At 34.5% G+C, this 26,220-nt stretch overlaps 2 protein-coding genes across 5 annotated transcripts in view; both read right to left on the bottom strand.

Moving 5' to 3' along the window:
* Positions 1-26,220, bottom strand: part of kyat3.2 (kynurenine aminotransferase 3, tandem duplicate 2) — an 808,585-nt gene that overhangs the window by 254,858 nt on the left and 527,507 nt on the right. The window lies entirely within an intron of this gene.
* LOC147836358 (uncharacterized) overlaps positions 1-26,220 on the bottom strand; it is a 248,822-nt gene that overhangs the window by 17,243 nt on the left and 205,359 nt on the right. Inside the window, exons 4-5 of one of the 3 annotated variants that reach the window (XR_015493680.1) lie at positions 19,601-19,666; positions 17,374-19,472 (exon numbers count right to left, since the gene is read on the bottom strand). Coding sequence is in view for 2 of the 3 variants with exons in the window: in XM_087257216.1 (XP_087113342.1) it covers positions 8,150-8,355 (206 nt within the window). In the remaining variant the exon portion in view is untranslated. Of the gene's footprint in view, positions 1-8,149; positions 8,356-17,370; positions 19,667-26,220 lie in introns of those variants that run through there. The other 2 variants (XM_087257216.1, XM_087257218.1) reach the window with 2 other exon arrangements.

Genomic DNA, 26,220 nt, shown 5'->3' with positions numbered 1-26,220 from the left:
TCATTTACTAATGACTTGAAGCACCCGGAGCATTTTTCCAATTACTTATATTAAAACTGAAAAACACTCTTATAAAACCTAGCAGGAGAGAAACAGAAAGAGAGAGAGAGAGAGAGAGAGAGAGGAGGGAGAGAAAGCATGTGTATTTTTCGCTTTAATTGAAACAGTTCAAAGATTATTTTGCTGTATTAAATAGACAAATGCGAATAAATCGAATACAAACATAATAAATGAAAGCTTGTCTTCAAATAAAGGTCAAATGAGCAGCGTTGCTCTGGAGCAACAGGGATAAAGCTGCTTCTTTTCACAAACACCCGGCCTTTCTTTTTACGACCTGTTCATTTCAGATCTTTATAAAGCCATTCAGAATCAGGCAAGAGAGCAGTTGTCATAAGTTAGAAATGAATGTATTTTATGAACCTGTTCTCAGAGGAAAATAACACTTCAGATTAAATTTGTTTTCCTGTCAGTTGTTGACAGGACGAGCCCAGCAACTTATTATGGTTCGATCTGAAAATGGGCATAGATATAAATTACAGCTATTTTTTTCAGTGAAAATGAAAGACATTATAGAAATACAAATAGTGGATAGTCAGATAATCAGACATGAAAAAGCTATTCCCTGTTGTTAGATTATAGATTTGTCACTTTTTTTTTTCTTTTTTTTTTGAAACAGAAGGGAAGCCTGTGAACAGTTTTGTAGCCGTACTCCCTGACTGGTTGAAACATAGATAAAGAATGAGGATCTGTATTATTTTTACAGCTTTTACAGTAATGGGGGCTACTCTCATAGCTTTTATTGACTGTATGGATTTTTCTTTTTTCTCTTTTTATTCTTCAAAAGAATAAAACATCAATTTCATCTTTCTCTCCCACGACACCCCACCACCTCTACCCCCCACTCTCTCTCACAAGTTTTCAACAGAGAGTAACACAAAGCACTCTCCATTCCGAGTGACTCATTCCTAAAGATCTCAGATAACTTTACAGAAGAAAATTTGTTTTCCATTTAACATCTAGCACCACCAACTGTCAAAAGTTACACATGTTTATTTTTATAACCTTAGGGTCGTGAAGAATAAAACCTGTATTTTTTTTTTTAACTGTTAGTCATGTTTGAACTAAAACAAACAAACAAACAAAACAACAACAACAACAAAAAATCAATTCTTCAGGCGATGGCTGTTCAAATCGATTAGCCAAAGTGTTCCCGAATAATGCACAGATCTGATGAGGATAATGCCAAAGTTGATGTGAAACAAGCAACCCTTCATTTACACCAAATTAAGCATTACACAATTTAATTTAATGAATTTAATGAAATGTAATTAGACCAAATAATAGTGTGTCCTACAGTATGACAACCATGATCTGTTTTGGCTCAGTGTTGCAAGGGCCCTAGTAGACAGAGTCAAACGTTCCAATGTTCCTATGTCAGTTATTTGGATGTAAGGCAATTTGAATTTTGACACAATGCATTATTATTATTATTATTATTATTATTATTTATTTATTTATTTATTTATTTATAATAATAAAAATAATAATTATTATTATTATTATTATTATTATTAATTATGAATTGCCAAATATGTTAGAAAATTCTGTACTTGTTTTCAGAATTTTTACAATCCCAAATCAGAAGTTGGTACAGGATGGAAAATGCAAAAAAAAAAAGAAAAAAAAAAGAAAAAAGAAAGTAGTTATTTCCAAATTTACTTTGACCTGTATTTCATTGCTGACAATATGAACACAAAATGTTTCATGTTTTTTTGGTCAACTTCATTTTATTTGTAAAATACATCCTTTTCTGTCATTCAGACCTGTAACACATTCCAAAAAAGGAGCAATTTAGGGCTATAATCAGGTAAATTGGTTAAATGATGTGATTTGAAACAGGTGATGTCAACAGGAGATTTCGATTATTATTTGGTATAAAAGCATAATCCAGAAAAAATCAAGTCTTTTAAGAGCAAAGATGGGCTGAGGATCACCCGTCAGATCAGACAAGAGCCCAAGCCTAAGCTGAACTACCATGATCTCTGATCCCTCAGGCAGCACTGCATCAAGAAGCATCATTCATCTATAAGTGATATCACCATGGGCTCAGGGCTACTTTGGCATACCTTTGTGAAGTACTACATCCACAAGTGTCAGTTAAAACTGCACTGTGCCAAAATGTGCCCTATGTTAACAGTGTCCAGACGTGACATCAACTTCTCTGGCCATCTGGGATGGACCATCACACAGTGGAAATGTGTACTGTGATCAGTATTTGAGGTTATTTTTGGGAGAAATGGACACTGTCTTCTCCAGAAAATGCTAAATGTGACAACAAAGAGCTATTGCCTACCTTAAAGGGCACCTTTTTCAAGTTTTAAGGTACAGTAAGTCTTTTGTGTCTCCAGAATATGTCTGTTAAATTCCATCTCAAAATACCCATCTGATTATTTATTATAATATTAAAAATACAGGAATTTTCTCTTGGCATATTGTAGCTGTTTTTGTTGCCTGTGCCTTTAATGCGAATGAGCTAGTTCTTCCTTGCCTGTCAGAGCCACAGAGATCTCTTTCTATGGCTCTGATGTGTGTCTCCATCTCCTGCTGCATTAGATAAACACAACAGTGACAGACATGAAGGAAGCAGATCTCGCGTAATGTTTGTGAGAAATACTACAATAAGAACTTTCCCAAGGATTATATAATTATTTGTTGTGGAGTTAATTTTAGCCATTCTGCAACGATGAGTTACACACAATGTTGTTACAAAGTTCACATGCACGTAGACACACACAGCGCGCATGTTTAACTTTGCACTGTTTTTGCATGGCAAGTGTGACAGGACACAAGTTAATATCCACTTATTATTATTATTATTATTGTTATTATTATTATTATTATTATTATTATTATTATTATTATTATTATTATTATTATATTTTAATGTACAAAATAAACCTGATTTAAAATCCACAAACCAAGATTAAAGCATCTTCTTTTACAATTGTACTGACATGCGTCTTTAGTGATGAATTAAATCACGATTTTACTGTCTTTACTTAATTACAAACATGCACTGTTTAAAAGACGTTTTAAACTTATAAAACTTATTCTTAAGGTGCAAAAGATCACAAAGGGCTTAACAGATCTTTTAATCCCAGTTACTTTGTGCACGTCCTGTTAATATGATCATATGCATTACTAAGGAAACGTTAATATGCTGCTGTCAATCAATTGGTTGAGCAGGAAAACCCCACTCCTACATCATGTTGCGGTGGGCCACAAAATGGGAGGGATCTGGATCCTATTTTAACGCCAGGAAATGATTCTGTTTATATCACTCCAATATGACTGTGAACACACTATACAGACAGTTATGTCCAAACAGCTTACAAAAATGATTTGCATCATAGGTGCCCTTTAAGACTTATTTGCAGGATGAATAGAAGAAAATTACACCTAAAACATTTAATCATTTGGTGTTCTCAGTCCCTAAATGTTTTAAGTGTTGTGAAAAGGTAACATAAAAAACAACTTATGAAATTTGTTGCAAAGTAAATTTGGAAATCACTACTTTTTTTTTTATTTTGTGCTTTCTGTATTGTAACTGTTACTGTAACATTTTCTTTACAACTTTGTATTGTAAATTTTACCAAAATATAGCATGCTACCTTATTTTAGTTTTTTTTTAAAGTAATCATATGTTCAATGCTTATTTTACCCGCTGTATGTATTTAATTACATTTTGTTTGAAATGATTTCATTTAACTTTTTTGTTTTGTTTTCATTTGAATTATTTCATGTTACATGAAAATAGAACCAACGCCACCTATTGGTCAAAAGTGATGAACCATTAAATCCAAATTGTAATAATGTTTATAGAATGAAAGGATTTAGAACCATTTTGAGTAACATCATCTTAGCATTTCTTGATTTTCATTGCAGTTTGTTGGAGCCTCTCTACCACCTTAGCTGCTAATTCAACCTATTTTAATTGCTGAAGATTTATTTTCATGGTTTCCATTTTTTTTATAAGTAACTGAAACTGCTGACTACATACCAACTAGTAAAGAGTTTGTTGAGTGTTAAGGTAAAGGGTTAGTAGAAAGTGAACTTGAAATAGGGTTTTAAAGTGCAAGCATTTGGAAATTATATTATTACTGTCACTACTGTACAGTCACATTTTGTGAAAATGGTGACGTCTTGTTCAGATCGGATCTGCTCATGCATTATAATAATTTTATAAAGTTACTACTGGTCTGGTATGTTCAGTCATGAGCAGCATCTGTCATGCATTTCATCTAATGGCTTGTCATTACTGATAACATCTAAATGAGTTACCTATTATCTTCAAATACTGCACTCATTGGAAAATACAGGAAAATTAGTTAAGCTTGGCTATTGAGTTGCCATATATATGTGTATAACAAATGAACGAAGAGGGAATGTGATCAATATAGCTTTTAATTTTACACCTCATTGATCATGTCAATATCTCACACACTTTCAGCCATCGGTAGAAAAACTGGCTCTCACCACACTAGACTTCCTAGAGGAATATGTATCAACTCTGAAAATAATAATAATAATTATGCTGCTGCTGTTCTTAGGCTACTACCAATAAAGATTATACATTTTAACACACGCCTAATTAAACTCTATAATGATATTAATATTATTAACTGTAAAAATATGTTAAATAAAAATAAATTTGAATGCAAAATGTTTTAGAAAAAAATACAACTCTATTCTTCTTTAAAAATGAGTACTTACTGTGTTACTTCCCATAGTTGCAGCTTTTTTTGTAGGCAAACTGTAGGCAAACACACATGAAAACACTCAGGAACCTCATGTGGTCTCATTTCCCTACAGCTGACTTATTGCTTGACTAATTATAATAGTGAACATACAGAAGTAAATTAAGAGTGAGATAGTAAAGGGCTGATTGAAATCTAATCAAATTGATCTCAACTTTAATCAAGCATTAGTAATGACTTGAAGCAGCAGTGGCCTGTAACAAATACGACACACATACATGCGCGCACACACACACACACACACGCACACTCAAAACAGTCTGAAAACCCATCTGGCCATGATGAAATATGAACAAGCTTGTTCAATTTAATACACTCACACTTTAAACACACATGCATATAGACATGCACTGTTTGAGAAGAACTGGACCAACTAAAACAGCAATGTTCTCAATTCCCCCTCATTCTCTGATGTCACAAAGTAAATTGGAGTTTATTGTCATTTCTATAATTAGACAGCCACAGATGTGCACACCTCCTGCCAACCCTGAGCTCTAATTCCTAAATTAATTTCCCTATCCATCTCTAAAACAGGTTCAGCAGGATATTTTAAATTAATTAACTATTATTATTTTTCATGGAAATGTTCTCATTCAGAAGTGTAGCCACAACACAGGCATTTACAAAGCCAACAGTAGGTAATTTTTACTTTTTACTTGATTTTACTGTACCAAGTTTACACAGCTATTATTTTCCTCAGATTTGAGCAATTATTTAAAGGGAGAGTTACCTAACCTAGACAAACACATAATCAAAAATTCAACAACTAAAGAAATTGTTTGTGCAAGCAGCTTTTATGACCAAAAGTTATTGTGTGTTCACACCCAAAGCGACGAAAGCATCAAAGTAGCCAGGAGTCATTCATTTTCAATGCGAGCTGAAGCGGCAAGGATTAGCATGACATGTCTTCGACGGTGTGAGTATCAAGGAGAGTTGAAATCAAGTCAACTTTATGGTAATGAGCTATGACATGGTTCGGTAGCAAGCAATCAGAATGTAAAAGTCCACCTCTTGAGAGAACACAGTCCTGTGAACTTTGGTTCCCAAGGATTTGAATATTGCGGTCTCCAGATTTCCAATTGTTTACAATGTTTTCTTACAGGGACATACATTAAAAAAAAAAGTTGAGGTGAGCAGGGCCGGACTTAACCCATAAGCGAGGTAAGCAGCTGCTTAGAGCTCCAGGAAATTAGAGGGCCCGACCAATGCCAAGAATTGCCTAAACTAATCATATTCTGTAGCACCCCACATAGCAAAATATCTCTGGCAAAGCTCTGGCCCACACCTTTTGTTTGGCCCACATGTCACAGTGATTTACAGTGCATGACTGGACCAAGTCTGGCTTTCAGACAAGGGCCAAACAAGGACCATATCTGGGCCAAGTCTTAGTCGAGTTGATAACCCACAACTGAGCCTATACTGGGCCAGATATGTTGGTGTGTCACAACTGCAATTAAATTGATAAACCCATGAATCGTTGAGCTTAAAGACTGATTTATACTTTTGCATCAAGCACATAGCTCTCGCCGTGGCCGTCGATGTCGCTGATGCGCACCTCTTAAAAATGTTATTAAACGTCGCAATGACGCATAACGCAAGCTCTGTGATTGGTCAGCTTGGTAGCGCTGATGAATGTGGGTGAAGGTGAATACATGCAGCGAGTGTTTACGTGTGTAGAGTCCCGTGAAGGAGCTCTGGATGGAGACTGTTATTTTGTGTTTACCTTATGATTAAATTTGTTGAATGTCTGCCAAATCCAGCCTCAAAATAAGCGAGTTTTACCCACTTGTACATTAAGTAAGCATTCAGAAAAACAAAACACCAGTGAAGAAACTCAACAAAGTGGAACATTTTTTGCCTTGATCTAATTAATACAATAATATGATTAAGGTGTTTACATGAGTTGTCACCATGCTATCCACGTTTCTTCCGTAGTTTCCTGTAATTTCGAGTGTTTCATTGAATTTCTTTTTTACTTTAACAGTTTTACTTTTACTCAGGAACATATCAAGCACGCCTCCTGTGACAAGAAGAAGTGAGTACAAAGTAAGGACTAGTGGAAATGTGTTGTTTTAATGGAATGTGATACCGCAGGGAGAAAAAAATGAGTTGTGTGTGTTTGTGGTCGTTTACTAACTCGGTAGGTGCAGAGAATAGTGTAAAGCAGCCCCGTGTGTATGGAATATTCTGTCGCAAAACACAGCGAAAAGTCCTACATGATGGTAATAGTTTGATCAAGGTGTTTACATGTCTGTATTGCACTTCAATAAAGCCACTAAAATCAGCATACTCCACATGTCTTAATATGATTTGTGTTTAGTTCGATTATGACCTTAATCATATTAAATGAATCAAAAATCACAGTTTACATGCTAGACTCTTATTTAGAGTATTGTCTTAATCATATTAAAATCAGATAAGTGGTGTCCATGTAAACATACTAATTGTTGGGCGTCACCATGAAAAGATGTGACCTGCATAACAATCAGTTATGTGCATTTTAAAGATAATCCTTTACATACATTCCTAATTAAATGGCTTGTATGGGTCATATTTCAGAAAGATGACAAGCAACCTATATGGTCATATGTGGCACTTGGCAATAGATTTAGGTCAGTTTGAAAAAGCTTAATATCGTTTTGACCTTTGACCCACCCAACAATGCCATTGTTGGTGCCCTGAACTTCTTGGATAACAGGTTATAGAGTGGACAAATCTCAAAGAGCCACCCATCTCTTAGTCATGTACTGTAGATAGGCTAAATGCTACTTTTTGTCATTAGCCCAATGCTCAACCTCCAACCTGAAGGACCAGGACATGCACACATACACTACGGACTACAGACAATTTAACTTACCCAATTCACCTGTAGTGCATGTCTTTGGACTGTAAGGGAAACAGGAGAACCCAGAGGAAACCCACACAAACACAGGGAGAACATGCAAACTCCACACAGAAATGCCAACTGGCCCAGCCGGGGCTCAAACCAGCAACCTTCTTGGTTTGAGGCAACAATGCCAACCACTGAACCACTGTGTCACTGAAATTACATGTCTATGTTAAAAAATAAATAAATAAATAAATAAATAAATAAATAAATAAATGTATGTATGTATATATATATATATATATATATATATATATATATATATATATATATATATATATATATATATATATATATATATATATAAAAAAAAAATATATTATATATATATATTATTTGTGGACGTAGCCCTAGGGTTAGAGATTAGGAGTAAGGATTATGTCTGGTTTAAATTTTCAACAAACTATGTCTCATTCTACTAAACCAGGACATGTGAGCCACTCACCTGATCAGCAGGGCTTCACTAAGGAGGCCAAAGCCAATTGCAGCTGACTTGAAGAGTGAGTGTGGAGGGGGATCGTCAAAAGCAGTCATCATGCGGTGGACCACATATGGCACCAGAGCAAGCAGGAAAAGGGCAATGGACAGAATGGGCCAGGTCTGCCACTGAGAGGCCATGGTCCGCCACGGTGCACATCTCTGGAGTTGATACTGAGGAGACACATAAAGAATGTCTCACTGATTAACAATAAACACATAGGGGACAATTACACAATGACATATTTATTTTGGGATTTTTGGATGTTAAAATAGTTAATTTCCCATTAATGCAAGCCTATTTAAATGGTGTTAGTTGTATTAATGCAGCCAGTGAAGAATGCAGTACCTACTGAAAACTGATGAATGAAAAAGGTACAAATGGTAACATCATATACACAATGGCATCTGACGGTGAAATCAAAAAAAATAGTAAGTAATTTATAAACCAGCTAAGCACAAACAAAACTTCATCCCTTCTGGTTCATATTCACTCATGCATTTTTATTCACTCCTTCAAGCAAATTATATTAGCAGATGTAGTAATACTAATGTAGAGAATAGTCAATAAGGGTATAGGGGCGATTTTAGATAGAGCATGAGTTAAGAGTGTGAACCATGAAAAGTCACCATCGATGGATCTCTGATAATACAATTAACTGTGATGATACTCAACAAAAAGATCTGTGCATACTTAAATTTAACTGCGACTTTATTAATTTTCATGGTATCCAGTGGAAAAAAAATGTATAAATAATAATAAAAAATATTTAAATAATTTTTTACTATTCATTTAAATATAAACTGCCAGTATGGGGGAAAAATAGCATTAGCAATTTAAGTGCAATTAGCATACTTTCTTGGCAATATTCTATTTATAGTAAGTGCAAACAGCTCTCCATATACCTGACATATAATAGATCTAGCCCAATGCCTATTATATCTACCCTTAAGAAGTAGGAGTTATTTTCAATAAAATTATATAATTAGATGCTATGTATGCTTTATATTAGCAGATTCATTTGCACCTCAGTACAGTTATACGTTAACATTATGCAATAATATGTTATTCGTTAAGCAATTCAATTTTTATATAATTTACTTTAATTTTATTGTAAATACGTTATAATGTGATATGTGACAGGAAAAGTGAGAGAGTGCTTGGCAAAAGTCAAACTTAATCCTTGTTGTTTGTGGCATGTACACTAATTCTCTGTTCTGCCTACTCCGCCAAAGCTGTTGTTCACTTGTTGTTTTATAGTGTGTGATTTTGGAAGGCAGAGTTATTGTAAATTATTACTTAGTAAGTGGCACTCTAGATAATCTTGTTTTGTATTTACATTAAGAATAGTTACTAATACATTAGCACATAAGCAATTTAGACTTAATTCAACTAGAGAAGCCAATAGTTAATAATTACCTAAACTGACGAGATGTAGTAACAAATGTTTCCCAAAACCAAAATTTGCAGATACATAATAATAATTAATGTCATTCTTTGTCAAATTATAATGTTGGATGACACGGTGGCTCAGTAGTTCTGTTGCCTCACAGCAAGGAGGTCGCTAGTTCGAATCCCGGCTGGGTCAGATGGAATTTTTGTGTGAAGTTTCCCTGTCCTGAGTTGCAGCTGGAAGGGCATCCGCTGTGTAAAACATATGCTGGGTAAGTTGGCGAAAAAAAACTAAAACCAAAAGACTCATTTATAAAACTAACTTTCTTTATAAAACAGGTCTCTGACCAGTCAGGCATAGAAGCCAAATGTGAAATGTTCAGCCTGATCTCACAAGGAAATGTACCAATTTTACCCTTTAGTCACATTGGAATTATAAGGTTCTAAATGATTTTGAAATATTGAGCTTTAAAGTTTTCGCATTCCATAGCAAACAGTATGAGTGTTACATTTGTTTTTTAAATAAAAAGTCTTAAAATTTAAACAACTTATAAAAAACATCCCATAATGTAAATCTGCTAATTTATACAATTCATACGATTTCAACTCCTAACCCTACCCCTGTAAGGGGATAAGCAAATCTTACTAAAATGTACTAATGGGATTGTACAAATGAATATAAATTAAATCAAATCATTACAATTTTTCCAAAAATTGCATTGGACATATTCAAGAATCCTGTTTAAAACGTTACTATTGGTGCTGTAATTGAACTTTTGTTGAACTAAAAGTTTATCTGCAAAGTATTTTTGCTTTCGGAAAGTAAATACTTTATTAATGATGGTCAAACTGACTATACACAGGTTTTTTTTTTTTTAAATATTTTATATTAGTAGTATTAGTAAATAAATAATTAAATAAATACATAAATAACATAGCAGCTGACAAACATCCATAGAGGTTTGAGTACTGTGTGTGTGTTTTCTTCACGTATATATATATATATATATATATATATATATATATATATATATATATATATATATATATATATATATATATATATATATATATTAAAAAAAACTCCTTAGGTTACAACAATGAGAGAACGTTTTAAAGGTCAGATCAGGTTCAGATCTTAACAAAACAATTGTGTTTATTTATCAAGTGGTTTTGTTGTTGCTTTGACTGAAAAATGTAAAACTTTACATTTTTCAGTCACAGCAACAACAAAACCACTTGCATGCAACTGATTACATATAATTGTAATAAATTAAATTCAAATCATTTTAGCAATCAAAATATTTCCAATAACATATCAGAGAAAGCTTTTGTAAGTATGTTGTTGTGTTTTCATTCCGTATCCTGAGGCCTAGTCATTAGGGCTCCACAGAAAACAAACAAGCCGCCTTTGTGAAGCTAAACAACCCTCCTGACTACAGCTTGTGGCTTCACACCTGTTCTCTCTCTCTCTCTCTCTCTCTCTCTCTCTCTCTCTCTCTCTCTCTCTCTCTCTCTCTCTCTCTCTCTTTCTCTCTCTCTCTCTCTCTCTCTCCTTGGCTTCAGGCATGGAGAACTCTGTCACAGCCCCACATTGTGTGCGTTTCTGTGTTTGTGTGTGTGTGTGTGTGTGCACTCTTGCGCCCTCAGGCACTTTGTCGCTGACATTTTGTTTTATAGCCTGTTTTATTAATATTCTTGCCACTTACCAAATTAATATCTGAGTTGGTGAGAAATTTAATAACCACAAAATATTTTACAGGAAAGTATTTACTCAGAGGAAGTAGATGAATAGATCGCCACATCCTCGATTCATCTCAGAAATAAACCAAACAGCTATTATTTTTCCAGCAATTTTTTTTGTAGGCCACACAGAAGGCTCCCTTACAGAGTATTAACACGGGTGTTTATTCCTCCTACAATTTCAGCTCTCAGTGCTTGTGTGTTTTTCAGTGATTAAAAGCCCTGATAAATTCACAGGGAAGTTCTTTTTTGTTCTTTGTTCAGTGGTAAAAACTTGTAATTTGCCATTTTGGTAAAGTGACAATACATTTATTTATTTTTCCAACTTTATATAGTAGATTGCTTTTACTCTTTGGGTAATTTTAGTTTTGTTTTGGGTTAATTTTGTTAAATTAATGATGTAAGTTAATTGGCATGAAAGTAAATGACTATAGGGCAATGGTGTCCCAAAAAATGAATTAGTGTCAATTAAATAATAATAATAATAATAATAATAATAATAATAATAATAATAATAATAATAATAATAATAATAATAATAATAATAATAATTGTTGTTTATTTATTATTAGTTTTTCATTTTGTGTGTAACTATTATAATTTTGTACTGTTTTTTTGGCCCATTTTCTACAAAGAATATGTTACAAACGAGCTGTTAAGCTATATCATCACCAAATATTGAATTACATATTTTTGTCAACTTGTTTTCTTTCAGTTGGGCCTTGTTTTGTGTAATATTTTTTGGAACTAACTGATTTCACATCAAATATACTAATATTTTGCTCAAAGATCGGGTGAATAAGTTCAGATCAATGAGGCATATAATCAATCATTTACATAATGAAATCAAACCTGTAGAAAAGTTGACAAAAAAAGATCAAATCCATTATTTGGTGATATAACATAAAAGGCAATTCACAGTGGGCTTCTATGCACAGCTAGGGTTTTAAAGCCAACGATAAACTTCTGGTGAAAGCTTAAGGTAACTGTTTTTTTTTTTTACAAGGTTGTTTTTATAGCATTGATGTTGTAATGTAATTGTAAAACATTCAGTTAAAAAGACTTAAGCATTCATTTAGTTGTTCAAGCATAAAAGGAAATAAAAGACCGTTGTAACCAGTGCTATCAATAGCAATAGGCTAGCGCAGATATTCCAATGAAATACTAGGGTAAAATAAACGTGAGAATTTTGCACGCATATAGCCCGTTCAACAGATCACAAGGGCTAAAACAAGAACTTCCTAGAAATTTCCAAACAAGTAAGTTGTTTTGATCTCCTCAAATAACTTTTTTTGGCCTGATTTTGTTTTAAAACGACATTTGATTTTGCAAGAAATATACTGTAAAAGGGCCTTAACAAATTACCCTAGAAAAAAAAAAAAGAAAAACTTGGAAATAAAAAAGGGGGAAGAAAAAAGCCTGACAAGCTAACCACTCCTGGTGTGATATCTGGAACAGCATTTAATTAGTGTCGCTGCCTCATCTGCAAATGCACACCGCCGCCTCACTTGTGTTAGAACAGCTATTCATTAATTAGATTCTTTGTGGCAAGTGCCACTGAACTATCTGCAATGTTTAAGGTTGCATCAAGCCGCAGTAAGTGCTTTCCTGATAGCAGGACACATCCATCTTCATTTCTCAGCCTCTATGTTTGACTCTGCCCTTCAGCCAGATGGAGAAAAACACAGAGAGAGAAAGGGAGAGATAGAGAGAGAGAGAGGAAAAGAGCTTCAGAGAGACCTGATACGATTCATCCCAGGCAGACCCTGAACTTTCACCTCTTTTTATATCCGCACAGAAGCTAATTAATTTACAGAGGTAAAGTGGGTGCCCACTTGTGGAGGCGTATAAGAGCTGCTACGATCCTATGGCAAATGGATACAAACCAACATGTGGAGCTTTTCTGGAACTCGCTGGAATAACATCAACATCAAAGTCAGACAAATATAAACAGGCCAGATTCCTCCAGCAAACAGATACGGGGCGTGAGAGGAGAAACTGTCCCACTAGCACACAGATACTTTCTGAATGGCCTTTTCTTCCTCCCTGTGGTCAAGACTAGTACCTACACAACCCCAACCCCCCCCCCCCCCCCCCCCATCCAGCACCTGAATGTAAACACTAGTCTGTACATCACGAGCGGACTTTGTTCCTCTGGGGATTTTGCTTTGCTGTGCTCCAGGTGTAATTTTAGGGTTTATTTAGATAGTGAGGGTTTGTGGTATTAGTGGTTTCTGTATGATTGCTTGTAGTCCCACAAGAGTACTGATGGAAAAATGGATTTAGGTTTGACTTGATGATGGTCTGAGGCTGCTGATTTTAATGGGGGTTGTGTGCTTTGAGTACTTTTAAAAGGGTGTTTATATAACCAAGGATTCTGGGAACTGAAAGGTATAGGGCTTTCATGCTTCCTAATATATTTTAATTTCACTGATTTCCTTTACCATCATGTTCCTCGAGGCAAAACTAGATTAGATCCTACATGCCATGACAAATTAGTTTGATTTCTTGTCTTACATGTCACAGTGGATGCCCTTCCATCTGCAACCCAACAGTGGGAAACACTGACACACTCTTGCATTTACACTTATACACTATGACCAATTTAGTTTATTCAATTTAACTTTAGCACCTGTGTTTGGACTTATGGGGAAACAGGAGCACCCGGAAGAAAATCCACACGAACACGGGAGGAAGATGCAAACTCCACATAGAAATGCCAACTGACCCAGCCGGGGTTCGAACCAGCGATCTCCCAGCTTGGAGGCGATCGAGCTATCGAGCTAACCATTCGTGACAATCGTTTATAAAAATGTATACATATTTTTAATTCTTATTTATATATATATATATATATATATATATATATATATATATATATATATATATATATATATATATATATATATATATATATATATTTTTTTTTTTTTTTTTTTTACATATAAATAATATCAATTTCTTATTTCTACAGAACCACAGATGCAGATGTTTTGAACCATGGCTGCTGTTTTTTGATAGTTCTTGCTGATTTTACTGATCTTTTGCTAGGCGTGTGCTGGTCAGGGTAGTCATGTTAGGACCAGCACATGACCAGCAAAGAACCAGCAGCCATAGTTTAAAATCTACCTGACCAGCAATTAGATAATGTTTTCTGTTGTCTGCATTCAAGGTTACAGATAAAATAATAATAATAATAATAATAATAAAAAAATTGCTGATCAGCAACATTTCTGATTGAACTGAGAAAACATTGTGCATTTTCTTTTGTGTTGACATATTTACTGCAAAAATAACATATAATATGGTTTATAAATTTATATTAATAGCAGCATCAAAGTAAAAATAAATTAATTATTGGACATAAAATGAATGTATAAGTAAAAAGTTAGCAAATATATGATAAACAATTTTCATCCAGTCATTCATGCATTTTTTATTTTTTTTTCAGCTTAGTCCCTTTATTCATCAGGGGTCACCACAGCGGAGTTATCTCAACTTATCCAGAATGTTTTACAAAGCATATGCTCCTCCAGCTGCAACCCAGTACTGGAAAACATTCACACTTTGGCCAATTTAGTTTATTCAACTCACCTATACTGAATATTTGGATCGTGGTGGGAAATGGAGCATTTTTCCATCCATTCATCAGTAAAATCAAAGTCCCTTAAAGGCAAGTCATTTCACATCTTTGAAACGCCTCTTGGGCAGTATGCTCAGGCATTCTGTCTGAATGGGGAAACATCAAATTCTCCAAAACTGCTTACCAGGCTAATGATTGATTTCATTTTAGGAATCACCCATAAAATTTAATAGCAACTTTATTATTATTATTATTATTATTATTATTATTTTTTTTCATTTCTCAATATCCAAATCACACAAAATCTGCAGAAACGACGTCTGGTCCAAGCCCCTCCCCAAGAGTATCGTCAGTTTATAGCGATTGATGATTGGCTCCTGTACTAGGTGAGGCTTTATTCACCATATTGACGGCTATACTTTTCCCCATTCAAAAAGATTTGAGTTACATGTCTTATGTATTCTATAGTCTTTGGTAAAACAGAACTACTAATATACAGTGTTAAGTGGAAAGGCAGAAGTGAAGTGATGTCATTGTGAAAAATGGCTATAGACAATTGTCACTGATTTCCATACAGTAGTACTGTAGAAAAATAAAAAAGTTATTAATACCGAAGTCAAAGACCACCACCAACTGTTTGGTTACCTACATTTTTGTCATAATATCAAGTCAATGAATAATTGAATGAATACTAGTATTTTTTTTTTCTTTTAAAATCAAAACAATACTTTAGAGCATTACTAAAGCTACACTCCAGTCATACCAACCAACACTACTTTAAAGTAACCAAAATATTGCATTTATCAAGGCATTCCCTTCAAGAATTTTTCAAGGAATTTGTAAGAAAAGGTTTCCATTTATTGCACTAGTGAGAGAGTATTGTCATTCTATAGACTAAAATAGACCTGCTTTTATTTATATACACCAACTTATTGAGGGAGAATTTCTGCTTTTGTGCTTGAGCTGAATAGAGAGTAGAAGGAGCTTGAGACTCTACTTTGTTAAAAAAGAAACATAGTTTCCATCATCTACAGATAATGGACTCAATTCCCAAGGTAAAAGCTTTTGTGGGCTAATATGTTGTTGAACAATGTGAGACTTCTAATGGAGGGACAGTAAAGGAAAAGGAACGATAAGGGTGGAGAGAATGGCTCAGTCTCTTTGTCTTAAATAATCAGAGGCAAGATGGCAGAGCCCGTTAAAAGTTTTTTAATGGGTGAGCACTGAAATGGAGCACTACTGTGCAGCTGTTAGCCTTATATCTCTCCTCTCCGTATGCCCTTGGGCCCCTGTCATATATGTATTTAAACAATGGCTCTATCAAGGCTAAGGAGACTCACTTTGGGTTAAAAGCACCACAAAAGGGTCACAAATACAGCAGGGAAATTTGATTACCCTGGAAGACCATAAGAAAACAAGCTGCATTATTGAGACAAGCAGTGGAAAAGATGGCCTTGTGGGTTTGCGTGCTATCTGTTCAGTCTGGTATAGAGCTATTGGAGACGATATAAACCCCAGATCAAGATTACTGATTGATTAATTGATTGACTGATTGATTGATACATTCTCTAATAAAAAAGACAATACCATCAAGAAAATACGGAATAAATCTGTATTTCCTAAATCTGAAATGAAGAATTGTTCTCAAATATTTTCCAAATATTTTATATCTTATATTTTTATATTGTGGTACAGTTACTTGTAGTCATATTAATACAACAACCAACAATGGTACTTGTAGTCAGTATAATAAAATTCATTCATTCATTCATTCATTCATTCATTCATTCATTCATTCATTCATTTATTCATTCATTCATTCATTCGTTCGTTCATTCATTCATTTATTCATTCATTCATTTTCTTTTCAGCTTAGTCCCTTTATTATTCTAGGATCGCCACTTATTTAGCATATGTTTTATGCAGGGGATGCCCTTCCTGCTGCAACCCATCGCTGGGAAACATCAATACACACTCATTTACACTCATACACTACAAACAATTTTATCTTACCCAGATCACCTATACTACATGTTTTTGGGACTTGTGGGGGAAACCAGAGCCAACTGATCCAGTTGGGGCTCAAACCAGTGACCTTCTTGCTGTAAGGCTAAAGTGCTACCCACTGCGTCACTGTGCTGCCCCATTATAATAAAATATTATATGAAACATAATAATAATAAGTGTAAAACCATTTATAAACAACAACAACAACAACACTAATAATAATAATAATAATAATAATAATAATAATAATAATAACAATAACAATAATAATAACAATAATAATAATAAAATGAACGAATGAAGGAATACAATTAAACAATATTTATTAATAATAACAATACTGATAATAATAAATAATAAATAAAAAAATAATAAATAAATACAATTAAATAATAATAATAATAATAATAATAATAATAATAATAATAATAATAATAATAAGAAGAAGAAGAAGAAGAAGAAGAAGAAGAAGAAGATTATTTTATTTTTATTTCACACTTTTTGTTTGCTTTTTTGGTGACACAAATTAATAGCATAATCAATTTACTTAAAAACTCATATTGAAAGCTACAATGATTATACTTATGATAATAATTATAAAAATGTATCAATGTGCATGCAATCACATATGCTGCAAATTTAACCTTAATATCACAACTGTGGCAAACTGGGGTCATCTAAGTTATTGACACTCAAATTCTGATAAACTTAATCAAGCTATACATCAACACAAAATACTTTTTTTAAATGGGCAATATATATGAAAATTGTTCCTCCAGCATCCAACATAACCTTGTCTTATATCTTTTGAATACATATGTGCAACAAGCTGAATGTAAAGGGAAAACAAACTGGGTCAGGCATCTGTTTTGATTAAAGATATGCTTTATATGTAATTAGATATTCAAAACAGTGGTGGATAATTAAACATCATATTATCCCAAATGGTGCAAATTTGTACCATGCTTAGTAGGTAATTCAGCATAACTATGTAGTTAGTATGCCTGTTGTAATAAATTAACTCTTGGTTAACAATCACAGACAGCATTGTGTTCATCACCTCCTAATGTTTTATGAAAATGACCTTTAGGAGCCATTCCAATCAATCAATTAGACGACACAAGGCCTATTGGGATTATTTAAAAGCCAACATCTCGGAAGTAGGACACTACACATTCTTCTGCGATCCATATTAATAAGCCAACCCAAATACATTTTCTACATTTGTGCATTACGTACACATGACATCATTTTTTTGAAAATGCATTTCACCTGAGGGCCTAACAACACATCTATTATAAATTTGTTTCTATATTTACAAGATGTCCTCTTTGGACTAGTGTGTACAAAACCAAGGATGTGCATACACACATTTGCCATGCATTTGCACATCAAACACTTGTATTTTTGGTTTATGAGGACTCCCTATAGGCATAATGTACACAGTCAAAAGTTTGGAATAAGTCAGATTTTTTTTTAATGTTTTACAATAGGTTTATTCTGCTCACAAATTATTTAATATAAAATACAGGAAAAAAAAAAACACCTGAAATTGTAAAAAGTGATTGCACTATTAAATAACTTAATTTATTGAATGTGGTTTAAAGCTGAATTTTCAGCATAAAGTTTTGAAGTTTTAAGACTTCATTGTCACATAATCCTTCAAATATTTCAGAATCATGATCTTTCAAGAATAAATATTCATTCATTCATTTTCCTTTGGCTTGGTCTCGGTTTCAGAGGTTGCCACAGCGGAATGAACTGCCGATAAGAAATATTTATTATTCACTTATTCATTCATTCATTTTCTTTTCGGCTTAGTCCCTTTATAATCTGGGGTCACCACAGCAGAATTAACCGCCAACATACCCAGCACATGTTTTACGCAGCGGATGCCCTTCCAGCTGCAACCCATCAATGGGAAACATCCATATACACGTATTCACAGATAGACTATGGACAATTTAGCCTACCCAATTCACATGTCTTTGGACTGTTAGGGAAACCGGAGCACCCAGAGGAAACCCACACAAACACGGGGAGAACATGCAAACTCCACACAGAAACGCCAACTGACCCAGCCGGGGCTCAAACTAGCTACATTCTTGCTGTGAGGCGATTGTGCTACCCACTGCACAACTGTGTTGCCCCCTATATTCATTATTATTACTATTCTTATTTTTCTCCCAGCAATTATAAGAAACACTGTTAGTGATTTTGTAGTGATTTGAAAGATAGTTTTACACTGAAGACTGGAGTTATGAGGATAAAAATTAAGCTTTGAGTTTCAAATTTATTTTGAAACTACATTCAACAAGGAAACAGTTATTTAAAACAGTTATTTAAAACAGTTATTTAAATTGTACACGACCTGGCAAAAGTCTTGTCATCAATCCCAGTTGTAAGAGCAACAAATAATAACTTGACTTCTACTTGATCATTTGGAACAGTGTCAGAAGGTGGATTTTTATGATGAATCATCTGTTGATCTGCATCCCAATCATCACAAATACTGCACAAGACCTACTGGAACCCACATGGAGTCAAGACAGAAATCAATCAAGTCTGGTGAAGGAAAAATCATGTTTTGGGGTTACATTCAGTATTGGGGCATGCCAGAGATTTGCAGAGTGGATGGCAACATGAACAGCCTGAGGTATCAAGACACTTGTGCTGCCCATTACATTACACACCACAGGAGAGGGCACATTTTTCAGCAGATTAATGCTCCTCATTCTTCAGCCTTCAAATCAAAGTTCCTGAAAGCAAAAAAGGTCAAGGTGCTTTAGAATTTGCCAACCCAGTCACCAGAACTGAACATTATTGAGCATGTCTGTAGTAAGATGAAGGAGAAGTCATTGAAGACAAATTCAAAGAATCTTGATGAACTCTGGGAGTCTTGCAGGAACATTTTCTTTGCTGTTCCAAATCACTTTATTTATAAGTTATTTGAGTCATTGCAGATATGGATGGATCCAGTCGTCCAAGCTCATGGGAGTCATACACAATATCAATTTGTTTTTCACTGGACCATGACTTTATATTTCATACTGTACATTATTTCTGTTAAAGTAAGACATTATTGTCCTAATAAAATAATTAAAAATCAAGGCACCATCATATTTTATTTTGGTAAAATAAGTGCAATTAAGAGGCCTTTGCCTTACATATAAGCCACTTCTGATACCAAATAATCAACTAGAATAACTCAAGTTATTATTTGTTGTTCCTGAAGTGTGTTGTTGAAAATTGATAATATTTTTGATTAAATAAATGCAGTCAAAAAATGCAGAATAAATAAATAAATAAAATGTGTCGATCCCAAACTTTCGACTGGTAGTGTTTTTTTTTATACTGTAAAAAAGGCTTATTATATGGCTTTTTTTTAACAGTAAACCTAACCCTCAGAGAAAAGCTGTAGTAAAAATTGAATGTCAAAAGAACCTGCAAAGTGTGATTTTAAGCGTTTTGAATTATGAGGACAAAACTCCTTACAACTACGTCATCCCATGTCAAACAATTTTGTGGTTTTGTGCTTTTTTATGTGGTTTTAAACCACACAAACAAGCGCACACTCACAAAAGAAAAAAAAATATGCACAGAACTGGTCACTGATGTGATACGAACAGTACAGGTCCTTTGTCAATCTAGGAACGATGGGATACAGAGTCTATGAAAACAGTCGCAATAACAATTCTCTCAGGGGAACTCATAATGACTGATGAAATCTACAAAAGGGGCACGGCTCATCTTTAACATGCTGTAAATGATGTTGGCTGAAGAAAGGAAACACAAAAGCACAAACGGTCAAGTGAAAGGAAAGATAAAAAACACCCTAGAGAGAAAGGACAGAGCTGAAAAAAAGGTGGAGAAAAAAAAAAAAAAAGGCATGCATATATTTTGTCCTCTCCCTCCGGCTGCTGTTTTGCATAGACATTGCTGTGTTGGCGTGGGAGTGAAAGGCTCCGTTAGGCTAGCATTAGCATAAGTTGATCAGAGGACCTGTCTGAATCTGACAGAAAAGAGGATGAGCCCTGAAGTGAACACTTTGTGTCCACTACGAAACACAGAGAGACAACTTTACTACAGCTTCAAAGACTCACGCTCATTTCCTGTAGCTAAGTGAAAACTGACGCTTTGTTGAGAGATTCCACCTGTTTTGAAAGTGGGTGGCGGATAAAAAAGCACTGGGAAAATTATCAATAAAAAAGTTGAAGGAAAACATATTATGTACCGTATGATAGCTTTAAGATTTAAATCATAATTCAGATATGATCATCTTCTACTCCAGATAGATATTAACAATTTAACACTTATGTACAATTACTATAACTACTAGAATAGCCATAGCAGTCATTCTGACTGTTTAGATATATATTTGAAGCTTGTATTGAGATTAAGCTTTAAATGTCTGTCAAATTATTTTATAAAGTCATGAAATACTAACATTTTTGGTGAATATAACATTTTAGCCTCAAATTCCTAGATTGGCCCAGATGTTGTCTCCCTCATTTATTTCAAGCAATTGGTAGAACACAGTTTTTTTTTTTTGTGCAGTAAAAATGTATTTTTTATTTTTTTTATTTTTTTTAAATACATGTCTGAGATAAAGTTATGTATTTGCTATTAGAATGTTTTAGTTAGTAGCGGGCACTGAAACACATGTGACCAGTTTGACCATTTAGGGTAGTAATACTTTAATAAAAATAAAACAACAATGTTAGAATAAAATATAAACATATTTAGGAAAAGTCAGAGTAGTATAGTTACATGGGTTTTAATTTAACAAAGTAATGAAATTACAGCATTTAAACATGGGCAAAAATTACTGACTTAGTAGATCTAGTAAAACAGTCAAAATGAATTGTTAATGAATTGGACAGTATGACTGATTTTTGAATATGCATAGGCAGATGATAAACTTAATTCAACGCAAAGTGTGCTTTTAGAGGGCCTAAGAAAACACATATAAGAGGCTTCTGTCAGTGCGGCAGCAAAACATCCTGAATGACCCTCTGTCCCCTTCCACTGTTCTTACAGTTTCACTATGAGCAATTAAAAAAAAAAAAATTATAAAAATCTTACAAAAAACTTTACTAATTGTTTATATTCCGTGTACACATATGCTTTATATATATATATATATATATATATATATATATATATATATATATATATATATATATATATATATATATATATATATATATATATATATATATATATATTGGAAATGCCATTCTTAAGTGAAAACACATCAAGATGGATATTTTGATATTTTTGTGCATATTTTCAGGGCACACCAGTAGACTATAGATTAGACTACATTGGTCCAGGTATCTCTTTATCTGATTGGGTCATAATATATCTATTTTAATGTCATTTCTCTAGGTTTCAAAATACTGGTTAATAGCCATTTTGGGACAGTTGTATAGTTTGTTATTGAGGGTAGTGTAGGCCTAACATACTCAGTCTCCATTAAAGGTGCAGTAGGTGATTGTCTTCAAAAACATTTTTTTGTTGAGCTTGTTGAAAGTCTCTTCGCATTCCATATATTTTTATATTATAGACATAAAAAAAAAAAAGTTAATTCAATTTAAAACTGTCAGGCAGATAATTCGCATTATTCTGATAAGTAGCCCAAACTGTCTGTCATTAATGTAGATTTGTACAAATGCACAACTATTTATGCAGATCTGCCATTGACCGCAAAAATCAAATGCTCAATCAGAACTTTTTAAAATCCTATTCAACACTGGATGACGCCATGCCTGAAGTCTTACTTTTAGATGGGTAATGCTATGTTTTAAAACTATTTTAGTCACACAAAGCTTATGTAGATTTTATTGTTTTACGAATGGGTTATATGTACAGAAGTGTTGTTTGGCTACTGAAATCTTCTGGCAAAAAAAATTATGTGATTATTTCAAGTTACCTTACAGCATCGATAATGTAGATTTTTGTTTAGTTTAACAACAAAACATACGTAAACAGTGCTATTCCACCTAGCCTGCTTTACCAAGGTGAAGTTGGTTTTCACATCCCACTGGTTAATTTTTTTAAACAATGATAACCCGTGACACACTCGCTATATTGTTTACCATTAGATATGAAATAGCATGTAAGTATGGCTTAGTAATAAGTGTAAATTCTGCACGCCGCCGGCCAACCACTAAGCATACAGCAGTCACTTTAGGACAAAGTGTGAGAGAGTGAGAGCAGCGATCCTTGTATGCATTTTGGCAGAACACTGCTGCACCTTTACCTCCATTAATCATATTAGAAATGGTGGAAAACTATTCTTCAAATATTCATGATTGTGAGTAAATAGTGTTTTCAGTTTTTGTTTGAGCTATTCTAAAAAAAAAAAAAAAAAACATATAACGCATTTCAGTAAATAAAAAACACATTTTTTCAATAAAAAAAATAAATGAAAAATCCAAGTGGGTTCTTACACCACTGGCTATAATGACAGTTTGAGCAAACTGATGCTACAATAATCAGGCAGAATATTTAGACAGAATTTAGTTTTTTGTTTTCATTTTAAAAAAAAATGTTTCAAGCGATTGCTTTGCATAATTATTTATGGTTCGTTAGTCAACTTAATTTATAATTTAATCGGATGGATGTGGCTCTGCCAAACTCCCCGTCTCCCAAGGATGAGAGCACATTCAAACTGTTTCATTAACACCAGAGGCCTATAGAACAACCACCCCACAGCGTGCTATGCTGTTCAGTGTAAGTTGTACTTGAAAACATACAGCGCTAATGGAACATATCCGAGTGCTGTAAAATACTACTGGGAACCAGAAATGACAAGTTCCATGACAGCTTTGCCTTTTTGGCTCACTCACAAGCACTCTGTCATAAAAAATAAAAATAAACCTTTAGTCAAATTAATTCAACAACTGGCAACGCCTTGCTAAGCCACGCAAAAGCACCCGAAATCTCCTCCCTTTGGCAAAAACCTACCACAAATTACCCATAAAAGCTAATTAATACAAAAATATCCTCAAAAATGTACTGCTTGCGTACAAAAGAGGCTTTATAGTCACATTACTAATTTAAGATTGCGCATTTTCCAACAGCATTTCAAAGCTGTACACTGAAGCAGCAGCTCCTGATGGGCCTCTGCAATGAGCGTGTGCGTTGTTTGCAGACCGACAGTCTAACGTTCCTAAAGCATGAGAGTAGAGTCCATTAACTAATAGAGATTAAAAGCCTGATGCCTCTCCCCCTCCCTCGGATTACACTTCCAGAGCACACGGCTGATTGATGAGAACCAGCAGGCTGCCTGGAATCTCCGCTTTCATTAAGGTTTCCCTCCCTCCTTCCCTTTTTCCATCCACCCATCCCTCCATCCGCTTCACTATACCTCCGTTCATCTCAGTGGGGGAAGAGGGAGGTAAACAGATGGAGAGGTCTGGAGGAGATAAGTGGCAGCACTTTAGCATGAGCGCTAGAAGGGTTCCTTGCACCGAAGGGTCATTTCTGCCACCTGATGTGATCTATTCTGACATGAAAGAAGTCCACCTATATGTCATTATCCGCTTTATGCAGGTTCTCTAGGAGCACGACTGGAGTAGTTCCTGAGGCTTGAAGTCTTAAGGCCGGAACACGCCAAATCAACATTAAAAAAGTAGCGCAATGAAAAGCAGCTGTGTTGTCACCTCCTATCACCTGCAACTCGGCTAAAAAGCTGGGCTTGAACATGCCACAGAGATGACAGACAATACAAATGTACTTAATGATGGCAGGTGGCTAGTCTATATTCGTCATTCAAAAAGGCAAACTGAAACTACAGTAGGGCTGCAGATATAAAAATGTGTGAGATCACATGGATTCGTTGATTTTACATTTCTTCATTCAAGATGGCTTTGTCATTATATAGTCAGGTATTGGAAAAACCAGATAAGATGAAGATGTAAAAATAAAATTGGCTTCTCCATGTGCACTCTTGACATTCCCATTTGCTTGTTCTTCATTATTTGAAATATTCTTCTCAGGCTACGGTTGGATACCCAATCACGCAGTTTACTGTTTAGCTGACCAGCTAGGAGTGATACAGCATATTCAGCAGGTCAAACAATAGGCCAATTACCTAAAACAAAATAATAATAATAAAAAATACTTATACATGTACAGTTGAAGTTTGTTATAAATACATGATAATGATTATGATAATGATAATAAAAAAAAGATATTTACTCAGGTGAGGATCTTTATTTTATTTTTTTTTCAGTTTCATTCAGTTTCTAATGACACTGTTACGTTCATTCAGTTTCTAATGACACTATTACGTTCATTCAGTTTCTAATGACACTATTACGTCTTTCGAAAGAAAAGAGGTGCTTTAGAATTTCAAATGTTCAACAACCTTAGAGTTTTATATGTCTTAACAATAAAAATGAAAAAAAAAAAGTTATTGTTTCACGTGAGAATCGAACACGGATTCAAGGGAATGGTAACCCAGCATGCTAACCACTGGAGCACAATGGCGAGGCTATGTTACTGTGGCCGGAATGATACTTATGATTACCCTGCAGGATACATCTTGCTCATGGGGCTATGAGACAATTAATAAGAAGAGCGGAGCTGCGACAAAATAATGGATAAAAAGAGTGAGAATATGGTCAAATAAATTAATAAATTCAAAAAAAGTGCGACTGCTGCTTTCTCCCTTCGCCATGCTGGAGAGGAACAGTCTGCGCAAAAGAAGCGCAGAGTTGGTATTATTGAATACAGCTCTCATCTGTTTGGCTGAAAGGTACGAGTAGCCCTGACTCTGGCAGGAAAGTCTCAAAAATACACACACACATCCAGGGGGAGTCGTACGTGAAAGAGGATTTGCCAATGACTGTAAAAAATATGGATGACGCGACAGCCCCTTTTCCCATTGAACGCCTTGAGGGCAAAACACCTGCTTGACGGGCACAAACTGTCGCAAAAGACTGCTGAAATTGGAGCCTTGACATGCGCAGAAGGACTGTCTGAGGAGGAGGAGGAAGCCAGAGGAGGAGCCGCGAAAATGAGCGGAGTCGAGCTTTCAACCAAACGCTTTATGTAAAATCAACCACGCCCCCCGAACTTCTCACTTGACACCCCCTGTATCTGCAGTATAACAAAGGCTCGCTGATGTTAACAGAAGCACTTACATTTAAAAATACAGAATAATATACGGTTTAAAAACGGTGTGATTTAAGCTGTTATACTTTAATAAAAGCAATACATGCTGGACTGCAGAAATAAATGATCTTTTATACACTCTAGCCTGAATATGAGCACAAATAATATATTCTCTTATTGTTATATT

This window comes from Danio rerio, chromosome 6 (assembly GCF_052040795.2).
Source record: "Danio rerio strain M-AB ecotype USA chromosome 6, GRCz13ab, whole genome shotgun sequence".
NCBI lineage: Eukaryota > Metazoa > Chordata > Actinopteri > Cypriniformes > Danionidae > Danio > Danio rerio.
This window is presented reverse-complemented; position numbering and strand designations above follow the sequence as displayed.